Genomic DNA, 18,620 nt, shown 5'->3' on the forward strand with positions numbered 1-18,620 from the left:
ATCCAGATGGTCGTTGAGAGGGGAGCAGGCCATGCTGGAAAGGTCGGAATGCAGGATCACTGGCAGACACAAAATTAAGTTGTAGATTCTATGAATATATGAATATTTCCTTTCTGTATGGAATTTCTATAGTCCACTACAATTTGCTAAGAGAGATTAGAAAGGGAATAAAATTATTTGTACATCTATGCGGATAAGCCACAACCAATTATTTCTTCAAACTATCCGAGGTTTACACTAGGCATGAGTGTCATGTGACAGACTGAGAGCTGATGGCATGTTTTTCATATCTTGATATGGTGAACAAACAGTATTCAGTTAAATGTTTGTAAGATTTCCACATTACCACTGCTGTACAACTTCTTCCCCTAAGGCGGACCAAAAAACACCAGGAAACGTTAGAAAATTCAGATGTTGAAGTTCCATCCAAAACTGATGGTTGCACCCATTCATGAAGAACATGTTCAATTCTGACTTGTTCATCTTCCCAGAATACCAGCTCTGGAGGCAGAGTCTTCACCAAGGGCAGACAGCTGAGACGGAGAGGATGCATGTCATCCCCACGGCCAGACGGCGATCAGCCCTCTCCCGAGAAGCACCTCGTGTCTGCCTCCTCTCCCAGCTCCTGGTGCCTCTGCTCAAAGGAAGTTCTTCTTTATCAGGGGTTTAAAATTCTCACTGATTTATCACTAGAGTTAATGCTGAAAATTTCATATTATAGACCACTGCAGAGTTGTACTGAAATGTGGTATAACAAAGTTAATAAAAGCAGAATATAAAATTGTACATTATTGTACGCACACGACAATACAAGTAATGGATAGAAAAGGGTAAAATACTTAAAGGCTCTTTTAGCATCAAAACTGAAAATTTTTTTGCAGTTTGTTTTAAGGAAGAGAACGTTGTACTTACATCATTTTTGTTAGGCATTTCTTCAGTATTTGAATCAGTCACAAATCCTGTTGTATTGCTACCTCCATAGTGATCCCAATACAATACTGGACAAATACAAAGACGCTCGATTTTTGTAAACCCACATGGCTTCCCTCCGTTCAATCCTCTGTGTACTTCTTTGATACTTCACTGTACCTAATTATTCACACAGCAGGCATCAGCCGATCAGGAGACGCACACTCAACTCTTCAGGGGAGCAAAGGCCTTTCCGGCTGAAGGATTCCCAGCTCCCCTCCAGGGCTCCTCACACAGCCGGCCCTGCTGTCCAGGCGAAAGGCTTCAGCACCTTCCACGCTACTTCCTGGAACCCGCCCAAGAGCTACAGGCTCATCTTTTCTCCTCGAGAGCCCTTCTCAGACAATCTTTCCTCAGAAAAATTTTAGAAAAGTAGCGCCTTCACCCCTGACCCAACCAAGCCAAACCAATCCCTGCCCAAAATAAGCCTCTTTACATATTTCATCAAACCGTGCTCCCGTATCTCTACTGACATCTTAGAGGAACACAGGAGTTTATTTTGTGATTATTATCATATGGAAACTTCAAGTATCTGGAGGCCATACTATGAAAGAATTTTTAAAACAACTCTTAAGACTACAAACCACATTACAGATAAAGGAGCTATTCCATTACAATTAACGTTTCATTATGTGGTAACACAAAATTTACGATTCTAACAATTTCTACACGTAGAATTCAGTAGCATGAAGCACAATCACAAGGTTATACAACTGCCACCATCAGCCATCTCTAGAACTTTCTCATCTTCCCAAATGGAAACTCTGTCCCTATTAAACACGAACTTTGCATTCCTCTCCCCCAGTCCCTGGCACCTAACCTTTCTGCTTTTGTTTCTCTACAGTTGGACTACTCTAGGGATGTCATGAAACCACTCTTGTGAAAATGATAACTGAGGAAATTATGACACTGAAAGGGATCAGACCTAACCAACTCCATCTTGCTTCTAACCTTTAAGCTGTCCCTTGTTCAATCCTGGGTGGAGAACAAACTAACCTTGGGAAGGAATTCAGTTCATAGTTTGACTCTGAAACAAAACTGGTAATAGCCCTTTCCCGAAATTACCCCTTTCTTGCTTGGGGACCAGTCTGCCTTTGTAGGACTAACAAATTAGCTACAAGATTAGAAATTACTGTTTAGGGGTCATGCAGCCTCTGGCTCCAACAGTCTGAATCTCCCCAGATTGCTCCTGGGGATAACATCACTATCATAAAACCTAAGATCAGTGCTGGAGGTATTCTGCAGACCCTGCACTGGATGGAGCAGCTGACACCACCCAGACAGGTCATCTGGCTCAACCAGTTCTGCAAACCCACCCAGGAACAGAAGACAGCAGGAAAAACTCAGTTTGACCCCCTACGATCCCATCTCCAACCTGACCAATCAGCACTCCCCACTTCCCAAGCCCTCACCCGCCAAGTTATCCTTAAAAACTCTGAACGATCCTCGAACACTTGGGGAGACCGATTTGAGAAATAATAGAACTCCAGTCTCCCGCACAGCCAGCTCTGTGTGAATCACTTTCTCCATTGCAATTCCCGTCTAGACAAATTGGCTCTGGCCAGGCAGCGGGCAAGGTGACCTGTTGGGTAGTTACGCTCACAGGAACGGAATCACGCAATACCTGTTTTGTGTCTGGCTTACTTTACTAGGCATAGTATCTGCAAGGTTCATCCATGTGTTATGTGTCAGAACTTCCTCCCTTCTAATGGGAAATCCACATCTAGTCCGTGGATTTGGGGTTGCTTCCACCATTTGGTTGTGTGAGTCGGCTGCTATGAGCCTGAGTGTACTCATCTCTCTCCTAGACTCTGTTTTCAATCCTTTTGGGTACACACCCCAAAGCAGAACTGCTGGATCACACGGTAATTCCATGTTTAATTCTTTGAGGGACTGTCATGTTTTTCGGAGAGGCTGCACCATTTTACACTGTCACCAGCAATGCACAAGGGTTCCGACTTCCCCACATCCTTGCCAACACGTGCCCTTTTCAGTAGTTTAGTAATTGCCGTGCTTCTCGGTGTAAAGCAGCATTTCACTGAGGTTTTGGTTTGCTTTTCCCTGATCAAGGATGCTGAGCATCTTTTCATGTGTTTATCGGCCACTGCTAAATCTTTGGAAAAACGTTTACTCAAGTCTCTGGCCCATTTAAACGTTTTTGTTGTTGTTGCTTTTTTTGGTGGTGGTGACTTGTAGGAATTCTTTAAATATTTAGGTATTAATCTGTTGGCAAATAATTTGCATTTTCTCCCATTCTGTAGGTGGCCTTTTCACTCTCTTGATAGTACTCTTTGATATACAAACATGTTTAATGTAAATGTCCAATTTATTTATTTTCCTTTTGTTGCCTGTGGTTCGGGTGCCACATCCAAGAAACTGTTGCCAAATCCAGGGTCATGAGGTGTCTTCTCTATATTTTCTTCTAAGGCATTTTCTTTATGTTTTCTTCTAGGTTTTGGCTTTAGCTCTTACATTTAGGCGTTTGGTCCATTTTGAATGAATTTTTTGCATATGATGTTAGGTAAACATCCGCCTTCATTCTCTTGCAGGTGGATGTCCGGTTTTCCCAGCACTGTGTGTTGGAAAGGCTGTCCTTTCCCCGTGGATGTCCGGTTTTCCCAGCACTGTGTGTTGGAAAGGCTGTCCTTTCCCCGTTGAGTATCTTGGCACCTGTGGAAATCACTTATCCATATACATGAGGGTTTATCTCTGGGCCCTTTATTTTGTTCCATTGGTGTATGTGTCTGTCTCTAAGCCAGTACCACATTGTTGTGATTATTATAAGCTTTGTAGTAAATTTTACGATCAGGAAATATGACACCTACAATTTACTTTTAAAAGAGGCCAAACGTGTTCAATAAAAAACGGGAAAGAATCCCAGGCCACGGTCTCCTGGAGCTGCTGCAATCTGTTGAACATGCCCACAGCAGACTCATGCCTTTATAGTATTGCTTAAGTAATCAAAGCTCATGCTCTTGTTGGTTTATGGAGCTCTAAATGATGTCTTTATGTAATTCACTTGGAGTCCTTTAGGTAGGATAACCTAATCTTTGGGGCATCTAAAGCACATAGGTAAAAAGGCTCTACACATAAATGCAAGAAAACCAGCTTCTACACCAAGCCCCACATCTAAACTGGGGCATAAAGCATGGACAAGACCATTACCTGCTCAGGATGTAATGTTAGAATGGAGATACCATTAATAGTATCTGCCCTGTGTAACTTACCAGGTAGCAGTTAAGATAAAAACTTGCTTTCCAATAGAAAGTGGAGGTGGCGCTGAACTCTGTAATGTTTAAACAGTGGGCACCTTTTCCCACAGGACTCTTGTGTTTTGTAGATCCAGCAGTTTAAGTTGCACTTACCCTATCTCCAGGCCGGACCATGGGTTCCTGCTTTGTGCCTAATTTGTGTAGAATGCTGTAAGCGACCTTCATACTTCTCGTCCACAGCTTGCCTATGAATACAAATCACAGACAAATGTGCGTATTAAACCATACGGAGAGCACTGCTTCTGTAAGTCAAAGTCTAGGACATGAGTCCATTCTGCTTCCTGCGTATCATGGTCTGCAAGCGACTTGAACTGGGGGCAGCTGAGCAAAGGGGGAACTGGTAGGCAAGAATGGAAAATGAGTGAAAGTAGAAAAGCATCAGGGATTCTGAAAACAAAACTTCAGGAGAGAGAATGAAAATAAAAAAGCTAAAACCAAGCGTTGGCCTGTCTTCTGATCTGTCTGTGATGTGGGGGTGGCGAGGGGGGGCGCGGACAGTGCACACACCGTCGTCACAGGGCTGGGATCTGCCCAGCTGAAATGACACCATCAGGGAGCGGGAGGGCCCTGAGAACCTTCTCCTCGCAGATCAAAGCTTCAAACTCATCCTGAGTCCCTGGAGTCAAGAGGAGTAAAAGCAATGACTCCAACAGTCAGAGCTGCCTGGACACTGGAACAAGGCCGGCACAAAACAAATCCCCTCTTAGTGCATGAAGTGCCTGCAGCAAGGTCAGCACAGAAACCGCGGGGAAGGTTGTAGGGAGGAAAGTCCTCTGGGGCCACCGCAACGGTGTCACTGCCACAAAGTCACGCCCAGTGACATGTCCCTCATCCACAGCCGGTCTCACGTGAATGTGAGCAACACAGAGCAGAAAACTGCCTCGAGAGGCTCCAAACTCACAAGTCCTGTGTTTCTCACCTTCAAACTTTCCTAACCTCAGGGTTTTAGGGTTTTTAATCACAATCCTTGGATTCAGATAAAGATAATGGTAAATGTAACAGTCTGAGATCAAATAACAATGACTTTAAAGCCTAAAATGAGTTCTTAAATACACAATGGCCTTTTACAACCTAGTCTCAGAGGCTTCAGCTGCCAGAGCGTCTCAGTAGTCAAGGTGTTAGAAGACGTGATAATGCTGTAATAGTGTAATAAAGGTAACAGCTATCTTAACTGTTTTCTATTTCAGTACCATCACTGTTTTAATCTTTTCCCTATTTTAAATCCAAACACTAAATCAGATTTTGTCGTTTACAACACAGTGCAAATTAAAACACCCTGAATTTATTTCATATCAGAATGAGAGTTCCTTAGTGTTATTATTATTTATCTACCACAGTATTTATCCCCTTGCTAATGAGAACGTGAAGAGAATGATTATCTTTGATTGTTCTGGTTCCTAGGACACTTCCCGGTCATAGTACGTGCTCAGCAAATGTTTCTTCATTTTACTGATGTCGCAGGCAAGCTGTAATAAAATACAAAGTTACGGTGTGCATTCTAGCATATTCTTGAGCACTTAATTGCTAGACACACATTTATTCATGTTCCCTCCTCCTGTCTTCCTTAGCTCCTCATCCTCAACACCATAGGCAGTCTTCAAGACGGGCAGCTTTACAGTCATCTGGAATTCTATTAGGGGATTTTATTTTCCTGGAAAAGATCACTGGCTCATTAGATATAATTCAGGGAGTATTTTTTCCCCAACAAAAACAATTATTTTGTGGCTTCAGATTTCTTTAATGTGAACAAGATTAGGGAACTATTATAGTTGGGTAAAACAATTACAATCAATTCTTTGCAACTGAAAGAAAAACAATGTGTTGTAACTGAATAAATCAATTACACTCAATTAGCACCATTCTAGTTTGTGAAAGTTTCAACTTCATTCTCAGCTAAGAGTCTTGACATCCTAAGTTCATACACAAGCTAGTTAACAATAGAGTTTGATAAAACACATGCAAACTTTTGGAAAAATTCTTGAAATATATTTGGTATTTTTATACTTCTCAAAGAGAAAAGGCAGGAAGTTAAGCTGCTGATATAAAGATACAGCAGTTCTTAACTGATTCATAAAGGAGATGTGTGTGATGTCAGCACTATTGTATTAGATATTAATTGTAATTTCGCTTGGCTTTGACTGAGGAACAGGCAACTGAACAGAGTGTAACTGGTGAGGGGAGAGGCGGTGGGTAGCGAAGGGCTGAACCAGAGCAAGCCCGGGAAGGAGGCGGGAGCTTGAGAGAGACACCATCAACCCTGCAAAAAAGCAGCAAGGCCACAGAAAGGTGGCCCAGCGTGCTGCTAGCTCAAGCATGTAGATTTCTTGAAACATCTGGAGTAAAAGGAAAACCATAAATAAAACGTTAAAAGGGAGATGAGCATGAGCATCTCCTTGGTAGGAAAGCCAGATGAACGTATAGGTCTCTCCAGAAATCCACAGAGGAGGCAGAGGAAGAGCGTACCAGAGAGCTGCTGTGAGGCAGGACGTGAAGGGAAATTAACAGCACAGCGTGACTTATTTTTATTAAGATTATGAAATGCCACGGGTAGTCTAAAGTGGAAAACAGAATGATGTTTTACAAGTTTATTCAGTTGTGGCTTTCATTAGCCACCTACACTTTCTGTTACTGATCCTAAGTTTATCCGCTGGGAATTCTGCTACCCCAGCGCTTCGTAGGAAGCTAAATTTGGGGGTTGAGGGGAAACGGCAGGACTTTAGAGAATACAGCCCCTTCAGTTACACCAAGTTACTCAGTATTAGAACAATTCTCATTCGATACCAAATTACTCAGTATTAGAACAATTCTCATTCAATACCAAATTACTCAGTATTAGAACAATTCTCATTCAATACCAAATCACTCAGTATTAGAACAATTCTCATTCGACGAGCTTGTTTCTGACTCATCTTAGCAACACCCAGTCATGTGTTCATCTACGTTAGCGTTTCTACACAGATGGCGCTTTCCAGTGTTCACTGCGTTTTCATCTGATAAGCTGTAATCTTAAATTTGGAAATGTGTTGCTTTCTTACATTCCTTTAACAAGTAAAAACCAAGATCAACCCACAGCCTGCAATTAAAATGGATAATTAAAATACAACAACATATAGATGATTAAAATACAACATATAAAGGAGTTAAAATGCTTTGGTTGTGGGCATGAGTTCTGATGAATCCAACTTTTCATATGAATATTCAGTCTGTGTCTTACGTCTCCCATTCATCTTAACCTTGCAGGAAGGGGAAAGACACCAACCCTGTTCAATGTTCCAGCAGCAGAGAGGGGTGATCCTTCTGATCGAGATCAGAAGCCCCGTGAGAACTGTGTCTTATTCGTCTTTGATTTCCCAAAGCTTAGTTCTGTGCCAATGCATACTGCATGCTTTAAACATCCAAGTGAACGTCTATTAGTTCTCAGAGTGAACACATGCACCCGAACAGTTCGGCTGCTCCTGGAATTCCCCGCATGTAGGCGGGGAGGCCTCAGAGGCCATCAGCTGTCATGCAGCAGCGACTCCAAGTACACAATTGGCTCCAGGGCTGAATTTAGCCGGAGATGAGGGTCACATAGAAAAGTCTTTCATGCTTTTGACTCAATAAAACCTATTTCTGACAGCATAATTAAAAAAATTAAGTTTATGCTTCATCATGGATGCCACACACTGTCCATTTAAAACTACTCAATGAAGCCATAAAAGCAAAGGGGCTACGAAACGCATGCTCCCAAACCCAATATGCTCCTAGGCCCAAATCCCACAACTGTCCTGAAATGCACAGGTCGACAGCTACTGCCTCCCAGAGCCCCACCCTGAAAAGGCTAGGGTCTACTGAGGTTCCACGGTTCAACATAGCATCTGGCTTTTGACCTCGATGGCTAATGTAGAAATCAATTCCTTTCCTACCTGCAATCAGAAAAGTGCTGTGTTATAACAAAAGCTTAAGTTAAAAACAAAACCTGCCAACTGACAACAGGCGGAACTACGTACTATGCCATCCCAAGAGTCTAGAACTGAAACAGCTATGTTTAAAATTTCAGCTATCAACATAAATCTCAGACATGCAGACACAATATGAACCATTTTGGTCCTTCAGTTATTTTCGTATCTTTTGAAAATTCTAACTGATTAATTTTTTAGAGATGGGGTCTTGCTCTGTCACTGAGGCTGGAGTGCTGTGATGCAATCATAGCTCAATGCAGCCTCGACCTCCTCCTCCTGCCTCAGCTCCCAAGTAGCTGGGACTACAGGCATGAGCCATCATGCCAGCCTTTTAGTTACTACTTTCTTTGTAAAGCTGAAGCAGAGAGAAAATAGCCTGACAATCTGCCCCTCCATGGCCTCTTATCCACAGAAAAAAGAGAAACGCACTTCTCTGCTACCGTTAACCATGTGCAAAAAGTTTACAGACTGTATTAATTGTACTGAAGACTTAAGGGAAAGGCGGTTTCTCTGGCCTTCTGAAAAAGTCCCTTGGAAACCGATTTTGATTTTTCTGAATGATACATACCAGAAAGTTTAGACAGACATTTTTTCTAACTACCAATCTTTGCTGAAAGCATGCATTTCAATAAATCACACATGTATTTAAGATCTAACATCTTATTAGAGCTATGGTCACTGCTTCAAGCAGCCATTTCTGGTTTTAACTCAAAAAATATTTAACAAATAACTTTTTATATTGAAATCAATAGTTTTCCTAAAGAGTTTCTTGAGATTCCATTTATTTCTGTGCGGAAACATAAGGCAGCACAAAATCAGTCAGTCACCAGAAGTAACAGACACTGAGCTTTGTGCATTTGGGAGTGGCTGCGCAAGGGGGTGGGCAAAGGGCAGAGAGGGTGAGCCTCGGGATTACCGTAAGTGAGGATGTAAACTGACACTGAGCTTCCTGCGTTCGGGGAGTGGCTGCTCACAGACGTGGGCAAAGGGCAGAGGGTGAGCCTCGGGATTACCGTAAGTGAGGATTTAAACAGACACTGAGCTTCGTAAGTTCGGGAGTGGCTGCGGGAGGGCGTGGGCAAAGGGCAGAGGGTTAGCCTCGGGATTACCTTAAGTGAGGATGTAAACGGACACTGAGCTTCCTGCGTTCAGGAGTGGCTGTACGAGGGGGTGGGCAAAGGGCAGAGGGTGAGCCTGGGGATTACCGTAAGTGAGGATGTAGAGGGGCTTCCCGTTGGTGTCCATGGTGGTCAGGCAGGGCGCCTTGGGCGAGATGGTGCCCCACCTCTGCAGTGCGGCCTCCAGCGACGGCGGCCAGTTCGTGACCACGCCCAGCTGCTCTCCGCGCATGGCCAGCATCTGGGCCCCCTCCGGCTTTGGTTGGTTCGGATCCGGTTGTTGAACTAAATCGTTTGAATACAAGAGGTTACAAGAGAAATGCATCCACATTAGCATGGCTACTTTTTATTCTTTATAAAGAAGCCAAGAGATTTATACTTAAGCTGTACATTTATTAGCTGACAGAAAAGCATGCTTTTCTAGAATTGGGGTCTATACACTAGCATCACGGATGCTGGTAAAAAATTAGTTCTTGTAATTTCCAAGGCAGCATGTGGGTAGAGCGCTTAGGTGGACCTGCACACTGCTGCAAACTGACAACAGGTGGAAACTGCGCTGCACACTGTGCCCAGAGGCTGGAATTCAAACAGCCATGCTGAAATTTCCATTACCAACATCAGCTAGTGATTTTGGACCCCAAATTGCTTAAATCTTGCTAAATTATATTTTGTCCTTAAAGATTAATGATAAATATATTTTCTGAGGCAGGGTCTCTCTCTTTTGCCTTGGCTGGAGTGCAGTGGCATGATCACAGTTCCCTGCAGCCTCGACCTCCCAGGCTCAGGTTATCCTCCCACTTCAGCCTCTGCTACAGTCCTAGCCTGTAGCTAGGACTACAGGCATGCACCACCACGCCCAGCTAATTTTAGAGTGTGTATGTATGTGTATATATATATATATATAAAATGTGTATATATATAATGTGTATATATATATAATGTATATATATTTTGTAGAGACAGGGTTTGGGCAATATATATACACACACACACATATATACACACACATATATATGTGTGTGTGTGTGTGTATATATATATATATATATATATATATTTTTTTTTTTTTTTTTTTTTTTTGGTAGAGACAGGGTTTTGCCATATTGCCCAGGCTGGTCTCGAACTCCCAGGCTCAAGTGATCTGCCCACTTTGACCTCCGACAGTGCTGGAATTATAGGCATGAGCCACCGCACCTGGCCTGAGCTGTACATTTAAATCTGCTATAACTACTCTGAATAACAGGAACACGGAGTGAGTATTTTCCTGAGTAAAACTAAAATCAGTGCATCATAAATACCACCTGCCCAATCCTTAAGAGAGGTGAAGAATGGAAATTATCTCTTCCATTTCTGGAACAGACTTGTCTGTCACTTTATGACTGACAAAATCAGTCGTTTCTACTTGTGGTTTAACACATAAGATACTAAGGAGCTCAAGTTTGCTACAATGAGCAGTTCTTGTGCTTTATTTCAACTTTAAGTTGTTTGTCTAAAAAGACCCAGGAGCATTCAGGGGCAAAGGCAGCAGCTCCGGCACCTATAAGGAGAGGCAGCAGGAGGAGGGAGGAGACAGCACTTCACACGTCTGTTTTGCTGCCAGCGAAGGATTTCCCCAGTTTACTTGTTTTTCTACATGTTTATACTTTACTTGTATTTCTATACTCTTACAGAGTTCTTAGAGAGAGACCTGACGTGGGTCACAGAACAAAATCAACTCCCACAGAGGACGACTAACAACCAGGTTTAGAGACCTGCCGACACCAAGGCTGCCTGGGAACATCAGCCGCTCCCTACCTGGGTTCCCATCATGCAGCAAATGCCACGATTACTGCTCTTAAAAAGTAAAATAGCCTTGCAGAAAAAAATATCATTGTTTATGGGACCATAGGAGCATCTGGAAGAAACGTATGGTAAAGAGTTCTCTCACCTTCTAATAATTCTTCAAAGTCATCGACAAAGAATTCTCGTAAAGGTGGTCGTTTCGGTCGTTTGAGGGTATTGACAAGCTGCTGGATTTTTGCTGACACCCGGCTACTTACTGGTACTCCTGAAAAACAGGAATCAGCGGGTGGGGAAAACGATCATCACAGCTTGAATGAGCACCCACAGTCCCACAGCCCCCTCCCCAGCGCGGCTGCAACAGGCTGCATCCTAGACGCGATCCTGGGAAGGGCCCGAGGTGATCATGCTGTACGGTAGCCCCGTGGCTAGGCAGGAGACCGGACAGAGATACATTGGACCCGAATGTCTACCACGTTCCAGGATGTGCTGTTCTGCTGGTCATGCTGGGAGGAGCCTCAGGGCCACACCTGCTTGACCCCAGCTCTGATTCTCAGGACAGAATTGTCACCTGCAGAGGACAGACTCCTCATTCCCACTGCCCCAGGCCCCCTCTTCTCAACAGGGTGAGACCATCCGTGGAGCAGTAAGTCCTTCCCTGAGTCTATCTCTCCAGAGACCACCAGCATTCAGCCTCATGGAGGCACGAGAACATCGGGCCGCTGAGTCACGTCTGGAACCCCCAGCATCCCACAGCCCCGGGCTCAGGTTTCAGCACCACCACGCCCAAGCCCTGTCCACTCCTAATAAAGACTGAGCTCCTCACACGCGTTCCAAACCCACGCAGCTCAGCCCACACACAGGCAATGCATCCTAAAGCACAGAAGTTAAAGTCTCTAAATTCAAATTTCTGTGTAACAGAATACTAGCCCCTACCTATCCAAGTGGACCGAGAAAAGCCCCATTTTAAAATACTGTGCTAATTATAATGAATGCTGCACCATTCTGAAAATCAACTGGTTTGATCAATGAAAGAGTCAAAGTTTTCAAATTTTAAGATAAATAAATCAAATGAACAAGACAGAGGACCAAGACGCTGATGCCACAACTAGAGCAAAAGCGTCCTCCTCAGGCACACGCTGCGGGCCGGCAGGACCTGGGAAACCATCACCCAGAGCTGTGGGCTTGGACGGTGCAGGGGTCTCTGTAGCTGCAGCTGGCAGGCCATTCCCCTCACCTGAGGCAGAGCCCTTGTTCGCCCCCGCACTGGACCATAAAAAACAGACTTCAACATTTGGGGGAATAGAACAGAATTCAAGGAAATTTTTTCTATCAAGATTTTTTAATAGGTAGTCTCAAAATGCTCTATAGCACTTTCAGAATTGAGACATTAAATATTTCATATCTCTGAAAATACAGAAAAACACACAATCCAGAACTCTCAATATCCAAACATAGTATGTTCCTATTAAATAGCCCAACTAATTTGGTTCAGATGAATCAGACCATTCCACCAGGCCAACGATTCTCAAGCTTAATTTGGCAGATGTCAGAATTGCCTCAGGGACCCCCGAACTTCTAGCTCATGACGTCTGGGGTGTGACCCAGAATCACCCTCCCAGCAAGGGCCCCTGTGGGATTCTGGTGTGGGAGGCCATGACACGCCGAGACCGCACAACACACCACGCAGGATTTACCTGGGGAACAAAGGCGAAAGTACAGACTTGAAAGACGACAAAGTTACTAAAATGACCATGACAAGAATAACAAAAATGGCCAATTTAGTAAAGACGAACTCATCAGAGAACTAAAGCAAATAATGACACCAAAAGGCATTCCAGGAAAAGTCATCGCACTGGCAATCAGGGCGATTTCAAGCGCACTAACTGGACACTTGCGAAGGCACGGTTGGGCTCTGCCTCACGTGAGGACGTGGCAGCGCGCCTGTTGGAGCTAGGATAGGCCTCCCTGTCCGCCTGCGCCTGTCGGGGCTCAAATAGGCCTCCCTGTCCGCCTGCGCCTGTCGGGGCTCAGATAGGCCTCCCTGTCCGCCTGCGCCTGTCGGGGCTCAGATAGGCCTCCCTGTCCGCCTGCGCCTGTCGGGGCTCAGATAGGCCTCCCTGTCCGCCTGCGCCTGTCGGGGCTCAGATAGGCCTCCCTGTCCGCCTGCGCCTGTCGGGGCTCAGATAGGCCTCCCTGTCCGCCTGCGCCTGTCGGGGCTCAGATAGGCCTCCCTGTCCGCCTGCGCCTGTCGGGGCTCAGATAGGCCTCCCTGTCCGCCTGCGCCTGTCGGGGCTCAGATAGGCCTCCCTGTCTGCCTGCGCCTGTCGGGGCTCAAATAGGCCTCCCTGTTCAATGCGCCTGTCAGGCCTCAGATAGGCATCCCTGTCCACCTGTCGGAGCTCGGATAGGCCTCCCTGTCCACTGTGCCTGTCAGGGCTCTGATAGGCCTCCCTGTCCGCCTGTGAGTCCCGTGCACCGCAAGATGACAGCATACCAAGGCTGCTCCATGCAGCTTCACACAAGGGCACTGTATTTCACCGCTAGGTTCTACCCTGACTTTTATGACCTCGGGAAGGACTGAGACTTAAATGGAATAGGGGCTGAGTGACACGAACAGCCACTGTAATCAGAATATACCAAGACCGGGCCACAAAGAAGGAAGGAAGAAGCCCTCGGCCACAGCCTGTTACCAAGTCACCGATATCTCTGTCCAACATGGATAAAAAGACCCTCTTTCCTCTGAAGTCTAAAGCAACATATCAGCCCATCTGACAGTAATTCTGTTGTACATTTAACTTCATCTTGCTCTTCTAAGTGACTGTTCATGGTCTTAACACACCTGTACGAGAATTTCTCATTTGCTGAACCACCGTTATTCAGCAGCAAAAACGGCAGCAAATTCTAAAATTTCTTTTTCTTCTCATGACTAAATTCCTACAACATTTACATTTTTCCTACAAGGAATAACTGTGGGCTCACTTGGAGGGTATTTGCATTTTTGTGGCTAGGCCACCTTCCATGAGAGGCTCCCGAAGATCTGATAAATTGGCTTTGTCAGAACTGATTGTACCCCAGGAAGAAACACATCCAGTCATGGGCATGGAACGGGACGTCAGCACAAACCGTTTACCAGAAAAAAACACATCTCTCCTTTGGGACGTACCATCCCCAGTCTCCATGAGCTCGGCGTTGCCGTACTTGGGCGCTGTCCGGGACCCCGTGGAACCCTGCGGTCTCTCCACCTGTATCGAGTGCTCTGAGGTGTACGTGGTTACGTCAGGAGGTGCAGAATGATTTTCTGTAAAGAAACACATCATGAGATTTTCTGGTGGTTGTGATGTTTGCTCTGAAGGTGGAACAAGCCACAGCCCAGGAAGAGACTGAAGCACAGGTGCTCACCCTGGGTGTGCCATGAAAAGCCAGAGCCGATCTCAGCCGCATCTGCCACAAACACATCCAGCACAAAGGGGGACCCCAGCATAACTCATGTTGCCGCAAATGGAGCAGAGTTCGGTAAAACCTCAGACGTAATTTCCTAACAGGAGCCATGTCAGCAGCATTTTAACTAGAATAACGTTAGACTGGCAATGGCAGGGCATCAGGAACCCTGTGTGTGTTCACGGAGGGGTCCTGTTTCCTGTCTGCCACAGTCGACACAGCCAAGGGCTTTACTTGCGCTTTAGAGCCAAGGGCCTGGAATTGGAAACCCGGCTCTGGAAACTTCTGGGGATTTTGGGATGTCCCTTAAGCTCTCCGTGCCTCAGTTTCTTCGTCAAATGGGAACAGTAATGGCCATGACCGTGTAGGGTAGTTGGGTGGATTATGTGAGTTAACACGTATACAGTTCATAGGATTTTCTTCATAAAAGGGGGAGACATCAAGAACTATTATTTTATTATTTCTCTTAGTACAAACAACACCAGTCATTCAAAAAACCACGTTACACCCTAATGTGTACTAAGGATCGTGTAAGGCCAATGAGCGCGTGGAGCTCTTTCTCTTACAGCACCCCCTGGAGATAAAGTTAAGCCGTACGTGGCTGAATGGGGAAAAGCATGCTTTTCTATTTAATGAATAACGCATTGAGGAAGATGTGCCAAGCAGCCCACTGATGACGCCCGTCACACCCAGAATCTTGATGACGGGCGCCACGATGCGGATCGCGATCCTGAATCCTCCTCTGATGGAAGCTTTTCAGGATCACCCCGCCACTGTCCCACGCAACAGAAGGGCGGTATTTTGTGCCGCTGAAAGTGAGGCTCATCCCCAAAAGCCTATCTTCACCGGACGCTGCCCATGTCCGCACCGCGCCCGGAGGCCGTCCAGACGGCGAAATCAACTGAACGCACAAAAACAGGACACAGAAGATCGAGGCACAGAAGAGGCCGTGACAGGACGCTCCTTTGTGATCTGAGAACCGGGCCGGGTGGGCGGTGCCGAGCTGCCTGGACACGGCGTCGGCCCCTCCTGACGGTGTCAGTCCGGCGTCACAAGTAGATTCGGCAATGCCGTTCACTGGGAACCCGTGACTGAAAAGACAAGAACTAAGGGGAGGGCCCGCCACACCGCCCGTCAGTGCCACGACGTTCCACCTGGAGGCAGGCAGGCCCGACTTCCTGCAGAACCAACACACACACCCTCAAGTCCTCAGCGGACTTGGATGGTAGCGTCTGGGAGGCCTCCTCTCAGCTCCGAGGTGTGAAAACGCTGGACACAGCTTGTAGATGGACAGCGGGTAGAGCAGTGGAAAAAGAAAACTAGAATGGGATTTCCTATCTTATGCCAAATTGGCTTGACTCTTAAGATACATGTGAGATGTCCCTACTTAATTGCGGGCATAATTAAATTGGTGGAAAAAATCCACAAAGGACTTGAGATTTTGCTTCAACAGCAAGTAGAAGCGTGGCCAGCTCTGTGAGACTCCGTGACCTGAGTCTGCAGCCCTGGGCTTTTCTCCCCTCGGACGCAAGCAGCCTCTGCAGCCTCCACTTCTGTCCCTTGCCGGAGGGATCGGCCAGTGTGACTCAGCCATCTGTTGTGCTTGGACTCCTTAGGACACTCACGCGCACGCAGACGCACAATCACACATGCTACTTTCCTGTTTGTAGGCTTCTGATTATCTCACAAGGTCAAATGCAAATCTGACTTTTTACTTTTGTTTTGCCACAGAAAATATTTTTCCTTTTCTGATTAAGTTTCATTATTTTGCCACTGCTTTTTTTCCAAAAAAATTTCAAAGTTACAGAAAATTTCCAGATAGTCTAGGAAGATTATCTTTGTGCCTAATTAGAAATTACCGGAATGTGGTCACCCGAGAGTTACATTTGGGTCACACTGAGCCTTGATGTACATGAGTTATGAGCCCCTCCATAGTTTGGATACATTCTTTGTACTAAAACTTCCTCTAGTACTGCAAGGGTAAACCCGCAAAGGGAGGCCAAGTGCCCTGATTCACTTGTTCAAAAATATGTGTTTTCCTTGGTAAGATTCTGCCCATTTCCTTAAAATTGAATAAAATCCGAGGATACAAATGTTTCCCCCAAGTGGCAGAGATGGTGTTTGGCCTCCCCGTTCAGGTGCCCGATAAAGCTGGCAGAGCCTCAGCCACTATCCTGGGATCCAATATACACATGGAATTTTATTACAAAAAAAAATGTAACAGTCACACATTTCTGTTCATTGTTTAACGTGCTGTGATTTCAAGTACAGGTTATTAATTCACATAAACCAGTGTACATGTTCCTGAAACTGTGTTAAACTGAAGTTTAATACTGCTTTGCATTTGAGTATTACTTTACAAACTTTTACAGAGTATTTCTATTTTCTCCTTTATACTCACAACAGTTCTGAGAGAGAAAAAAGAAATGGTTTTTTTCATTTTTTTCCTCACCAAAAGCCTAAAAGCAGGAGAACTGACTTCAAGATCCCAGCAGCAGTTATTGGGAAAAGTGAGACAGACCCAGCTCTCCTGACAGCAAACTCCTGTTCCAGACAGAAGACGGCCGACGCTTTAAGTCTCAGTGAGCGACCAAGGGGCTGAGACCCAAGTCAATCCAAAACGCCTCTGAGCGTAAAGGAGTCAGTGATCTAGAAGTGAACATTCTGGGGTTCTGGGGTGTCTGTGGGCTATTTAATCACAATGACGTCCACCTGCTTCCCACTGATGGTTTTTTTCAGGGATCAGGTTTTCCTGCGGCAGCTGAGATACCGGGAGGGTCTGAGCCCGTGGCTCGAGCTCCGTTATCGGCGACGTGGTACACAGTCGTCTCCGGTTACTGCTTTAATGGAGACACACACAAAACCCTATTCAACCCAAGTCCCGTACTTGATGAAAAACATTTACTACTCAACCGTTCAAAGGCAGAGCGACGTGAGGCCCATCACCGCTCCCCACGTGCCAGCTCTTCCTCTAATAATTCTCACTTTACTCCTTTTCCACAGCATGTTCAAACGTCATAGGGCAGTGATCCTAACTTTGTGCTTTTTCTAATACAGAGGATCTCCCTGTCATAGAACCTACACAAAGCAGTGTGCCGCCCCCAAGAAGTCTGAACACCTGTGGCAGACAGCAGCGTCAAGCAGCTGTAGTTAAAGCCCTCGTTTCCTTAAACGACTCCCACGGTCAGGACGAGCACATTTAAAACCCTGTCCTGTTGATTGGGACTGTTAAGGTTTCATGTAGGAGCATAAGTGAGAAGAAAAGATGGGAGCGGATATGGCTGCAGGATTCCCCAGGAACAAGAATGGACTTAGGAACAGAAGGCCCCTGGAATTCGGATACAGTTGCAGGATTCCCCAGGAACAAGGCCCCTGGAATTGCAGCTGTGGGAGGGACCTGGGCATGAGAAGCGTAAAGCAGCTTCCAGAAACAATCCAGCCAAAGCACCCCAGGGGCCAGAGGAGCTCTGTGCTCTTTCCACCGAGGGATTCCGCTGCAACGATGCAAACAGAGGAGAACGTGCACACACAAAGGCATTTACACAACAGGCACAGAAAGACACTGTGTAGCATGCTCACCTATGTGGGTCTGGGCCATGACGTCCGCCAGCCTGTGGGCAGCCCCGCTGCCCCCGCTCTGCGTAGAGGACGAGGAGGTGGTGGACGTGGTGGAGCCGTGGATGGCCTGGCTGATCCAGTGCTCCATATTGATGCTGCCCTGGCTGGAGGTGGGGGTGCCCTGGGAGTCCCCCTGCACTGAGCCTTCGTCTTCTGAGCCAGAAGAGGTATCTGTGTAAGAAGAAAGGTGATTTGCTGTATGTTGCAGCAAAAACGTGCACCGCAATCTCAGTCCCTCGCCAAACACAGATTTACTTCACGTAAGTCTCAACAGTTGTTCAATGACTTTTTGATACACTCTTGAGAAGTTAAACCACGTTTCAGATAATAAACCATTTATTTTAGCATAATGAGTTTTTCATCCAACACACCTTATATAAACATGCTATAAGATGTTTGACACCGTCATCTCAGACAAATACACACTGACCCACTTCCTCTACACAGCAGTTTGGGAAGAAACCAAGTGTTTGCTTGTGTCA

General features: G+C 45.7%; 1 protein-coding gene across 9 annotated transcripts in view; it reads right to left on the reverse strand.

Moving 5' to 3' along the window:
• The window catches only part of DIP2C (disco interacting protein 2 homolog C), a 436,795-nt gene that overhangs the window by 130,831 nt on the left and 287,344 nt on the right, over nt 1-18,620 (reverse strand). For all 9 annotated transcript variants that reach the window (XR_010146752.1, XM_016962526.4, XM_016962527.4 and 6 more), the window contains 5 exons: nt 18,100-18,309; nt 14,246-14,380; nt 11,228-11,347; nt 9,388-9,585; nt 4,335-4,426 (listed from right to left, as the gene is read on the reverse strand). Coding sequence is in view for 8 of the 9 variants with exons in the window: in XM_016962526.4 (XP_016818015.1) it covers nt 4,335-4,426; nt 9,388-9,585; nt 11,228-11,347; nt 14,246-14,380; nt 18,100-18,309 (755 nt within the window). In the remaining variant the exon portion in view is untranslated. The remainder of the gene's footprint in view (nt 1-4,334; nt 4,427-9,387; nt 9,586-11,227; nt 11,348-14,245; nt 14,381-18,099; nt 18,310-18,620) is intronic.

The sequence above is a fragment of the Pan troglodytes genome, chromosome 8, assembly GCF_028858775.2.
Source record: "Pan troglodytes isolate AG18354 chromosome 8, NHGRI_mPanTro3-v2.0_pri, whole genome shotgun sequence".
NCBI lineage: Eukaryota > Metazoa > Chordata > Mammalia > Primates > Hominidae > Pan > Pan troglodytes.